The sequence below is a fragment of the Vombatus ursinus genome, unplaced genomic scaffold, assembly GCF_900497805.2.
Source record: "Vombatus ursinus unplaced genomic scaffold, bare-nosed wombat genome assembly UNPS02010980.1, whole genome shotgun sequence".
Taxonomy (NCBI): Eukaryota; Metazoa; Chordata; class Mammalia; order Diprotodontia; family Vombatidae; genus Vombatus; species Vombatus ursinus.
Window position 1 is genome coordinate 8357661 of NW_020950758.1, and position 11844 is coordinate 8369504.

The following is an 11844-nucleotide window of genomic DNA, read 5'->3' on the forward strand; positions in this document are numbered from 1 at the left end:
AGAACACAAAAAGGTTGAGACTCCTGATCTGGGCCAATCCCCTAATTTTAAAAAGCAGGAAACTGAGGCAGAAGGAGGCCAGGAGATGCACCTCTACAGCTTGTCTCCTTTGACGCTGCCCCCACCCTGGTGCAGACCCCATCACCTCACACCTGGATCGTGGCAATAGCTTCCGGGGGAGGTGGTGGTCCTGCCTGTCCTGGGTCTCCCCCTACTCGGTCCATCCTCCAGCCACCAAAGTGATTTCCCTAAAGCACAGGTCTGACCATGTCACTGCCCTTCTCAATAAACCGCACTGGCTTCCTATGGCCTCGGGGAGCAAAAGCGAAATCCCATTCAGCGTCAAAGCCCTTCCTAACACCCCCCCTCCGCTTCCAGTCTTCTCACACTTTACTCCCCGAAGGAGCTCTTCAATCCAGTGCCCCCCCTGACCTCCCGGCTGTCCCATGAACAAGCCCCTCCATCTCTGGGCTCCAGCATTCTCTCTGCCTCCCAGGCCTGGATCACTCTCCCTCCGAGTTCTGACTCCTGACCTCCCTGGCTTCCTTTAAGTCCCAGCTAAAATCCCGCCTTCTACAGTAAGTCTTCCCACCCCCTCTTCATTCTAGCGCCTTCCCTCTGCTAATTACTCCCTATTTTTTACTGGATATAGCTTGTCGGTATGTATTTGTTTCATGCTGTCTCCCCCATTTGACTGTAAGCTCCCTGAGGGCAGGGACTGTCTGCTTCTCTTTGCATCCCCAGGGCTTGGCATAGTGCCTGGCACTAAATAAACAAGTAGGTGCTGTTGGTTGATAGCAAAGAGCAGAGGCCAGATTCGCATTCAGTTCCCTGACTCCAAACGCCTGGCGTCTTGCCCTGGACTGCCCTGTCCCAAGTGAAGTCAAGGGTGCTCTGCCTCTAGAGGTAGTTGGGTCTCTTCACCCGCTGGTTCAGGGCCCTTCGTCCTGTCGGCCAAACTCCAGGTGTAATCATTAACTCGGTCCCGACTCAGTCTCGGTCCCTGCTCCTCGCTGCCCACAGCACCTGTTGGCAGCGGCTCAGAGACAATGGGGGAAGAGCAGGAAAGGCCGCCATTTCCCAGGGATGCGGAGCCCGCCAAGCTGCGGCTTCGGAGGGAGCTGGGACTGGCCAGCTCCGTGTCGCTGATCGCAGGCTGCATGATCGGCGCCGGGATCTTCATGAATCCTCAGCGTGTGCTCTACCACATGGGCAGCCCCGGGGGCAGCCTGCGGTCTCCTGGCCACCCTGGGAGCGCTGAGCTATGCGGAGCTGGGCACACTGATCACGGAGTCCGGAGGAGACTACATCTATATCCTCAGGACCTTCGGGTCCCTCCCCGCCTTCCTGGTGACTTACGTATCCACCCTGCTGGTCAGACCGGCTGCGATTGCCGCCATGTCATTGACCTTCGCAGAGTATGCGATGGCTCCTTTCTACCCCGGCTGCCCCTTGATGCCGGTGGTGCTGGTGAAGTTTGCGGCCGCCGCCTGCATCCTCATCGTCGCTTTGGTCAACTGCCGGAGCGTGAGGCTGGCCACTGGGCTCATGAACCTGTGCACCGTAGCCAAGGTCTTGGCGCTGCTGGTCATCATCGGCGGAGGGCTCTGGGTCCTGGTCCGGGGTCGTGCGTGGGACGCCCTCCGGAACGCCTTCGCGGGCACCACCCAGCAGCCGGGAAGCATCAGCGTCGCCTTCTACCAGGGCCTCTGGTCTTTCAGTGGGTGGAACAGTTTGAATCTGGTGACCGAAGAGCTCAGAAAGGCAGACGTGAGTGTCCTCCCTCCCTCCCCACCTATCGATCGCACATCCGCAGGCTCGATTCCTAACTGGGCACCACGAACCACGCACCAGAAGGGGCAGGGCTGGGCAGGAGGTGGTCTGTTCTGTTTGGATTACAGGTGGCCTCATCTTATCTCAGAGGCCCCCCGAAAGCCGTTCACTTAACTCAACAGCCCCAGGGGAAGGAAGCCCTCTGCACTGAGGGGGATAGCGGAGGAGCCCATTCAGCATCTAAGTACCCGCTGTGTGCATCGGCCCGGACCGGACCGGACCGTGTGAAAAACATCCTAGCAGGAAGCACTTGGGGAACACTTGAAAGTCTGCAAAACATTTTATGTCATCTCAGCTTGTCCCCATAACAACCCTATGAGGCAGATGCTATTACACCCCTCCTTTTACAGAAGAGGAAGCTTTGACCAGGGGCCCCCAGCTCCCAGGGCTTCCGATGCGGGCCTCCCACAAGCTCCCCCACCCTTCTGTCTCCCCCAGCTTACCTTCATCAAAATGGCAGGCTCTCTTACTCCAGGGAGAGCCCACAGTGTCCTGGGGGGGACCCAGCATGTGTACAGATAAAGAGGCTACAGGGTGGGGGCGGGGCTCTAGGACAAGGGGAGGAGGGACCGCTTGCTCCCTTGCAGCTCCCCCAGAGATCAGTCAGTCGGTCAACAAGCACTGAGGACTGCTGGGCACAGTGCTAAACGCTCAGGGCCATCGAGGCTCTAGGAGCCCTCATCCTAAACAAAGGGGCAGAGCCTGGGGTGCAGCCTGGAAGATGATCGCAACAACAGAGAGATGAGAAGGGATCATATCACCCATGGGAGGACAGTCTGTGCCAGTGGGCACGGTGGGGAGAGGAGAGGAGGAAACGGGCTGGCCAACAGCGGTTTGGTCTGGAGCATTCAGGAGAAGAGAGAAGAGTCAGGAGAGGCTGGGAAGGCGTGGAGGGCTCTGGAGGGCAGGCTGAGGAGCTGGCAGTTTGTCTCTGAGGCAAAGCCCTTTCCAACTCCAAATGCCAACTCATTTTAAAAAGCCAGCCAAGCAGTGGGCCAGGAGAACCCAGGAGGGGGAAGGAGGAGGGGAGGACTGGGAGGGAGGGAGAGTTTCTGCCCTGCAGGTTGGGGGGCCCTTCCCCAAGGCTGCCTCTGTAACTGAAGCCCTAGGAGTGCTGAGTAGGGCAGCAGGAGGGCCAACAATGAGGAAGGGGCCCCTGCTTCCTGCCAGCTCCCATAAGGCCCTCTAGAGCAGGGCTGGAGGCTGGGTGGGAGGGACCCAGCCCTATGGGCCTCCCATGCTCCACTGGGGGATGTGACTGCCAGGGCAGCAGCTGGCTGGGTAGAGGCTAAGGCTGAGCCTGGGGAGCCTGCTGGGGAGACAGAGCTGCCACGGGGGCCCTGGGGATTCCGAGGCTCACTAGCATGGGCCCTGGGACCAGCCTCTTCCTCTCTCCAGGCCTCAGTTTCCTCTTCGATGAATTGGAACACTGATACTTTCAGAACCCATCTCATAGGGTTGTGGTGAGGACCATGCATGAGAAGGCTTGGGGCAGGCAGGGGGGATGCGCTATTATTGTGCTGTTGTTATTATGACCTTATCCCGGGGGGCCTGACAGGTAAGGATGACCCAGGAGCCCTGGGCAGGGGCAGGGTTTCCCCAGGGAGAGACACATTACCAAGCACACCTCACCTGGAACCAGACCTTCACCCCTTAACTCAGAGGCTTCGATGAAGACAGTGACTTTCATGGGGGGAAAGAGGGGAGACAGGCCTTCAGGGACATCGCCTCACTCGCCTCCCCCATCCCTCATGGGCCCCAGGGCTGCCACGGAGGGGCTGCTGTCAAACCTTGGTTCTGGGCTTTTGGCTGTCCCGGGGACTCCCCTAAATTCCCCTGAACTAAGAAAGTGGTTAACCACCCAGAGAGCTCTGGGCAGGCCAGCCGACCTCTTCTCACCTTTACCTTTAGGAATCCAGAGCTCCACTCAGCTGTGAAGTGGAAACTGGTCCTTCGTTCCCACAACTGCAGCATTGGCTCGTATTTATTTACTTGCCTATCTATCACAAGCGCTGAACATTTAATAATTGCCTTTTTATTAACTGATTTATCTTACTATTTTCTGTAACCACACCTTTACCCGACTGTGTGTTGGTAAATGTTTAACTACCGGCTCTCCAAAGGGAACAAAATGCATCCCAGACAGATTTTTAAAGTTTCATCTGCATTATTCCCATTTCCCTGATCACTTCCTTAAGTTTAGACAAGAATGCAACAAGAAAGCAAGACCTGATTTATTGTGTTTGCCAGTTTCCAAGGTGTAAATGCTTGTACTGAAATTTTAACAATTGGCTCTCTCAAGCAGGTACCAGCTGACCCCAATACACACCTTGCCCTTATAGTTCCTGTCCTGTCCAGCATCCCTTCCTCTTCTTCTCCTCCTCTCTTTCCCCCTTCTCTTTCCCTTTCCTTTCTTCTCCCCTGCCCTTCCTCTTCCCTCTATCTGACACTGCCCCAAATCCAGGGCTGTCAGCCTTTAGATGGACTCACATCCCCTTCCAGCACATCCCCCCTCCACACACACACACACACACACAAGGCCCTGGGCCCTGTTCTCCGTCCTGAGCAGAGCTGAGAGCTGATAGCCCTGAGGGTCATTGAGGCAGGTTAGAAAGTCCCCAAGGATCCACTGTGCTAAAAGTCTAAGGCTTAATTCAACTCTATGAGCTTTGGTCAAATACCCCTCACTGTGAGCTGCAGCATGCTGCTATGGGAGAGAAAGGGCTGGCCTAACAATCTTACTTTATAGAGCACAATGGAGGCCCTGATGCTGTTTCCACACTCCCATCACTATGAGCAGCTCTTACAGAATCACAGAATCTGACAACTGGAGGTGACCCTGACATCTGATCCTATGGCCTCCATTTAGTCCAGCTTAAACAGGAAGGAAGGGAGGGAGGGAGGGAGGGAGGGAGGGAAGGAGAAAAGAAAGAAGGAAGGAAAGAAAGAAGGGAAGGAAAAAAGGAAAGAAGGAAGGAGGGAAGGAAGAAATTAGGAAGAAAGAAAGGAGGGAGAAGTAAGGAAGGAAAGAAAGAAGGAAGAATGGAGGGAGGGTGTAAATAAGGAAGGAAGGAGGGAAGAGAGGGAAGGAGAAAAGAAAGGAAAGAAAGAAGGAAGAAATCAGGGAAGGAAGGAGGAAAGGAGGAAAGGAGGGAAGAGGGAAGGAGGAAGGAAGGGAAGGAAAGAAGGAAAGAAAGAAGAGAGGGAGGGTGGAAATAAGGTAGGAAGGAAGGAGAGGAGGAAGAGAAAAGGAAGGAAGGAAAGAAAGAAGAAGAGGGAGGGAATGAAGGAGGGAAGGAGGAAGGAGAGAAGGAAGGAGGGGAGGAGGAAGGGAGGGAAGGAGAAAGGAAGGAAGGAAGGAAAGAAAGAAGAAGGGAGTATGAAAATAAGGAAGGAGGATGGGGGGGAGGAATCCCCACTCTGACTTTCTGGACAAAAGGTTTTCAAGCCTAGGCTCAGCACTTTTGAGGACGGGAGAGGGAGCCGCCAGCACACCCCAGTAGCCCATTCTACTTTGGGGCGACTCTCGTGGTCAGGGGTCTCTTTTTTGACCTGTGGCCTCAAATGGCCTCTGCATCTTCCATAGAAAGGCTCCCAGTCCTGCAAGTAGAGCCAGGCTAATCTCCTTCAGCAGGAGAGCCTGCAAGTGCCTGAGGACAGCTGTGCCCACTCACTGTATCCCACACATGTCTTCCCAGGCTGACTCTCTTCCATTCCTCCAGCCGCTGCCCAGCTGGACTCTGGGGCCCTCCCCAGCCTGGCTACCCTCTGCTGGACAGGGCTGATCAGTGTCCTTTCTAAACGGTAGAGCCCAGAACTGATGGCCACCCTCCAGATGAGGGGCTAGAAAGAGCCCAAGCTCCTTCCTGGAAGCTGCAGCTCTCCTTGCCCAGGAGAGGCCAAGGTTTTGCAGGTCTAAAGGTATTATAGAAATATTAAAATTCCTCCCTTCCTCTTCCTTCTTCCTCTTCTTCTTTCTTTCTTTTCTTCTTCTTCCTTTTCTCCTCCTCCACCACCTCCTCCCCCTCCCCTTCTTTCCTCTTCTTCCTTCCTCCTCTTCTTTATTTTCTTCTCCTTCTTCCTCCTCCTCCTCCTCCTCCCCCCACCTCATCTCACAAAGATCCCCAAGTGAGATACCCTCACTCAGCCCTTTCTGAAGGCTCAGGCTGGTCCCCCGCTCATATTGCTAGTTCCCTGTTCTTGAATGTATCTGCATACCTGGATCCTAAGCCCCCCAGGGCAGGCAGGGGCCATGGCCTATCATCTCTGTCCACCCTTAGTACCGGGACTAGGTGCTTTTCCCCTGGCAGCAACAGAAGAAAATGCTTAAATATTGAGAATCCAGCATGGGGGTGGGGAGCGGGAGGAGGGCACCTGAGTCCCTTTTTGTGTTTCCCTCTGCAGAAGAACCTGGTGAGGGCTGTAGTGATCTCCATCCCCCTGGTCACTGTCCTCTACATACTCGTGAACCTGAGCTACATGGTGGTCATGAGTCCCAGTGACATCCGGGGCTCCAGCGCTCTGGCAGTCACCTGGGGGTGAGCAGCAGCCACAGGGTGTCCCTTGGGGGAAAACTCCAGGGTTGGGCAGAAAGGATAACCTGAAGTCCCTATAGTGTTTGAGTGTGGACAAAGCCCAAGCACCATTGTTCCCACTTTTCAGAGGTAGAAACTGAGTCCAGAGAAGGAAAACCCTCTTTCCTACTTAAAAAGTGAGAGGCAAATGCCTTCACTGTCCCAACATGACCCCCAGGGTTCTTTCTCAGGACCTTCTCCTTGTATAGAATCCCAAGTATAGACTAGGAAAATGTCATGCTCAGCCACCTGTGAGAAGGAAAGTGAGTAGCCCTGGATTACTTGGCTGGCGAGTGGCCAAGGTAGGATCGGAACCCAGGACCCCTGGTCCTGGGGCTGGCCATCCTCTCCTCCCGTTCTCCAACCTCCAGTCCTTCTCCCCGCTAGTTCCCCTTAGCGTCCGTGCACCTGTCCTCTTGTGGCTCCCGTATGCCAGCCTGCTGGGGAGGGAGTCAGCTCTGGCCTCGGACACCTCTCAACCTCAGTTTACCCCTCCTTCGATGGCAACAGTAATCCCGGCGTTCCCTCCTTCACAGACTTGTGAGGAAAGTCTTCAGGAAAATGGTCCCTAGCCCTTGGCTCCCCAGCCACTTTCGGCCCCTGCCTTGAAGTATTTCTCTGGTCCTACAATAGAGCACCAGCCCTGAAGTCAGGAAGACTCCTCTTTCTGAGTTCAAATCTGGCCTCAGACACTTCCTAGCTGTGTGACCCTGGCTGAGTCACGTCACCCTTTCTGCCTCAGTTTCCCCATCTGTAAAATGAGCTGAGAAGGAGGAGGCAAACCACTTCAGTATCTCTGCCAAGAAAATCTCAAATGGGGTCATGAAGAATCAGACACACCTGAAACAACTCAACAGCCACAGCTACAATAGGCCGGCTCTGTCCCAGCTGCTTAAAAGGATCTGAAGATCCAGAACAGGCCCTCCCCCCAGCAGGATTATGGTTTGCTTGAGTAGAGAGCAAATCAGGGAAAGAGAAGGAATAAATGTGCAAATCCATGCACATTTATTTTCTTGCCCTTTGTGTTTTCTAGGAATCAAATGCTGGGAGGTTGGGCCTGGCTGGTGCCCCTGTCAGTGGCTCTCTCAACATTCGGGTCAGTAAACGGAGCGTTTTTCAGCGGGAGCCGAGTGTGCTACGTTGCGGCCAGGGAGGGGCATATGGTAAGGAAGGGCCACACCATTTGGCTCATGGGGCTTCTTCCTGCCCCTGCCGCAAGCTCCCTTCTCCAGGCCCTGCTGCTCCAGCTGGGGCTGGGGGGAGAAGGCACTCACTGCCCAGGCTGGCCCCCACCCGTATCCTCTGAGTCAGGACTGGCTCAGGAGTTTCTGTGCTGGCCAAGAGGAAGCCTCCATCCCCTGTGACTGTCCTCCCAGAAGGTCCCTGCCAGTGCTTAACCACCTTCTTCACCTCAGCCAGGTATCCTGTCCATGGCCCACGTCCAGTATCTCACCCCTTCTCCAGCTCTGACGTTCACGTCGGCAGTGGCTCTGATCATGATCATCCCTGGAAACTTCAGCAGCATTGTCAACTTTTGCAGGCAAGGGCAAAGCTCCTGCTACTGCTGAGACCATGAGGGTAGGGTGGGGGTGGGGAGGAGGAGAGGGTGAGAAGGCAAAGTGGGAGGAGCTCTAGGGACACGTCTCCCCGACAGAGCAGGACAGAAGGGAGAGGACTGATCCAAAGTCTTGGAACGCTGGAGATTTGGCCACAGGACTCTGACACCCAGAGTGCTGCCTCCGTCCCCTGCCACTGGGCTGGGGGTCAGAGAGGAGAGAAAATCAACCGACTTCTCATTTTAGGATGGCCAACATGTCTTTCTTAAGAGGAGTCAGGTTAGCAAATATAAGGCTAAATGTTTGACTCTTGGGTTCCAAAAATCAACCTCATTCCAAGATGGCAGGCAGCCTGTGACACAGTGGTTTCTCTAAAAAAGATCTTTAGGTTTTAGTGCACTCTGAGCTCAAGGTGAGTCATGAGCACTAGTCAAAAGACTGAATACAATCCTGAGCTGTCTGTACTGAGGAGTTTTCCAGGAACAAGGAGGGGGAGATTCCCAGTTATTTCAGTGGGGGGGGGCGGCGGTGGCTTTGAGGAGCTGACTGGCTGCTGGGGTAGCCTCTGCTGTTGCTGCTGACCGTCCCAACAGAGGCAGAGGCGGCAGCTGCTACATTTCTGTGGTGATTTACTATTCCCAAAAGCCCTTCACACATGTTATCTCACTTGACCCTCCCAGCAATCCTGGAGAAGGACCTAGTATTATCCCGGGTCTCTAGTGGAGGGAAGGGAGGTGAAGAGTCTCGCCTAGGGTAGGGTCACCGAACTCAGCAAGTGCCAAGCCCAGGTCTCCCCGACTCCACGGCCCTAAAGATGGCTGCCTCCTTCCCCTCCTCTAGGGGGGTTGGCTGCAGGAGAAATGGCCTTGGAATCAGTCAGGGGCTGCCCCTGGCACATGGCCAGCCCTAGCTCCCTCCCTCCCTGACTGTGGCCCTTACTCAAGGCAGGGAATAAGCTAGCATGTTCTCTCTTAGCTTTATATTGTGGATGATTCATGGATCTACCATCAGCTGCCTCCTTTATCTGAAAGTTAAGAAGGAAGACTTGCCAAGATCATACAAGGTAAATTGAGTCAACACTTACCATGTGCCAGCCATTGAGGATACAAGTAAAAAGACAAACAGACCCTGCCCCCAAGAAGCTTACCTCCTAATGGGGCAGAAGAAGGAAGTGCTGGGGTGGAGACCTTGTGGGGAAGTCCAGCCAGTCAGAAGCAGAGAAGGAGAGGAATGAAAGATGGCTGGTCTTCCTCAAAACGGAGGTTCCAGAAGAGCTCACCAGTGGGAGAAGGGGGATGGAATTGAGGACCCTTTTGTTTGCATCAACCTCTTGCTCCATCCCATTTGGTTGATAGCCGTCAACTTGGTGGTATCTCCTGATGCCTTCTGTCTTGGGGGTGACAGGTCTTAGAGCTCACCAGAAAGGAACAGGGTGTGAGCCCAGGGAAGGGACTGAGCAGGCAAAAGGAAGAACTCAGGTGGGAGAGCCTCCAGCTCTGCTGAGATTTCACTAGCCCAGAAGCCAGAACTGGTCCAGCTTCTGTGGTATGGGCTACTGGGGTCTGCAGCCATAGCTGTCCATAGAGTCTAGAGTTGGACTAGACCTTAGAGACCTGTGATCAGCCAGGCATGATGGGAAGCAGGCTGACCTTGGGGTCAGGAGAAACCTGAGGTCAGCAAGATAGATGGTGGAGCAGTTATTTTGGGGAAAACTCCTGTGACCGATGAACCTCAAAGTCAATCCAACAGTCAATCAACAAACATTTATTAAGCACCTGCTATGGGCCAGGAGCTGAGCTCTGGGTTAACCCTAGGGATGAGCAAGGCAGCTGGCTGCCATCCTTTCTCATCAGCCTGGGTTAGATCAGGGAAGGGCTTTCTTCTCTGATCCCCTCCCCTTCCTCTCCTCCTACCTTTCCTGATTCGAGAGGGAGAGGAAGCGCCCAGCCTGCAGCACCCACCACTCTAGAGATTACAATTCAGTCTTCATCTGTGAAGAAAAGGAAGTTCCAGGGTCCATTTTAGACTCTTTGTCTCTTGTGAGATCTATTGGGTCGTTAGTAAAGGTAAAATACAATCGATGGAAATTCCCAGAAGTAGTGTTAGAAAGAAGCCTTTGAAAGCCATTGGATGAAGAGAAAGGACATCAGGCAGGACATCTACTCTGCTCCCTGTTTCCAGCTCTAGCCCTCAGTTTCCACGTCTATGAAATGGGGGCTGGGAGGGGCTGGAATGACCAGTAGTCGGTGTCGTCTTCCTCTGAAGGTCCCCATCATCATCCCAATCATTGTGCTGCTGGCCTCCATCTACCTGGTCCTGGCGCCCATCATTGACCAACCACAGATGGAATTCCTTTACGTCTTCCTGTTCATGCTCAGTGGCATCGTGGTGTATTTCCCCATCATTTACTTCAGATCCCAGCCCCGACTCTTGCAGGAGGCCACAGCACAACTTCAGCTTTTCCTAGAAGTGGCTCCAACCGTGAAGAATGTGGACTGATGGTCACTGGGTCACTCTTCCTATCTTGCCATGTCTCTTGACTTAATATTTCTATTTTTTATCGTGAACTTAGTGAACACAGAAAGTTCAATATACAAAGAATAGAAAAGAAGGCTGTACATGAAATGGTGAACTTTGGTTACGTATCATTTGGTTGGGGTTTGTGTGTATGTGTATGTACATATTAAATGTTGTCAACAAAACTTCCCTGCTCATTCCCTTTTGAACTTACTTCTGCTCTCTTCAATATATATATTTTAAATGTTGCATTTATGGTTTTCTATATTTTCTTCTTTTATTGCATTATAGTGACTTCCTACCAAATGCTCCTTCACTCCCTCACTCCCCATAGCACATGGGCTCTGGGACCCCTGTCCTAATGCCCATTGGTCAGGTACTTAGAGCAAAGCTGGCTGAATCTCTCCTGAGGAGGAGGGGGACAGGGGCAGGGCTGTCTGGTACTACTGGTTGAGTTCCCATAGCACTAATGTGTTCTCCACAAACTGAGGAAAAAGAAAGGAAACCATCCAGGTGAATGTGACTACCCATTGAATACCAAAATGGCAGCTTATTCTAGAATGACATGAGTCAGGTCAAGAAAGGGGGAGCACAGTGCTCCCTAGCCTTCACCATACCTCCAGATCTAATGTCCTATCATCTTACAGTGATGGTCTACCAGCTTAGGAAGAAAGACCCAGGTTGGACAGAGAGACTTAGGAGTCATCTGCATAGATCCCAAGTCAACAAGCATTTATTAAGCACTTAATGTCTTCACTCTGTGTTAAGCACTGGGGATACAAAGAAAGGAAAAGAAAAAATAAAACAAATCAATCCCTGCCTCAAGGAGCTTATAATCTAACAGGGAGACAACATGCAGATAGCTGTGTACAAACAAGGATAAATTGGAGCTAGTCAACAGAAGGAAGGCCCTAGACTTAAGAGGGATTGGGAAAGGCTTCTTGTGGAAGATGGGAGTTTGGATGAGACTTGGAGGAGACCAGGGAAGCCAGGAGGCAGAGATGAGAAGGGAGGGCAGGGAAGATGATTCAGGAGATGGGTGTCATGTTCGGAGATTGGCAGGAAGGCCAGTGTCCCTGGAGCTCAGAGTAGTGGGGAAGGGGTAAGGTATAAGAAGAGAAGAAGGGAAGGCAGGGTCCAGGTTATGAAGGGCTTTAAAAGATTTTATATTTGATCTTGGAGGTAATAGGGAGCCACTGGAGTTTATTCAACAGGGTTTTGGGTATGTGTTGGGATGATGTGATCAGGCCTGCACTTTAGGAAAATCACTTTTGGAGAGAGCTGAGGCAGGCAGCCTCAAGAGCTGTTGCAATAGTCCAGGCATGAAGTGATGAAGGTCTGTATCAGAGGGTCAGAGGAGAGAA

General features: G+C 53.0%; 1 protein-coding gene across 1 annotated transcript; it reads left to right on the forward strand.

Moving 5' to 3' along the window:
• Positions 1–1049: 1049 nt before the first annotated feature.
• On the forward strand, positions 1050–10677 carry LOC114038369 (b(0,+)-type amino acid transporter 1-like). Its single transcript, XM_027855659.1, is given in 7 exon segments — positions 1050–1225; positions 1227–1770; positions 6238–6371; positions 7441–7570; positions 7823–7947; positions 8939–9026; positions 10229–10677. Coding segments are annotated over 7 exon segments (1431 nt in total). The 3' UTR covers positions 10463–10677.
• Positions 10678–11844: the final 1167 nt, after the last annotated feature.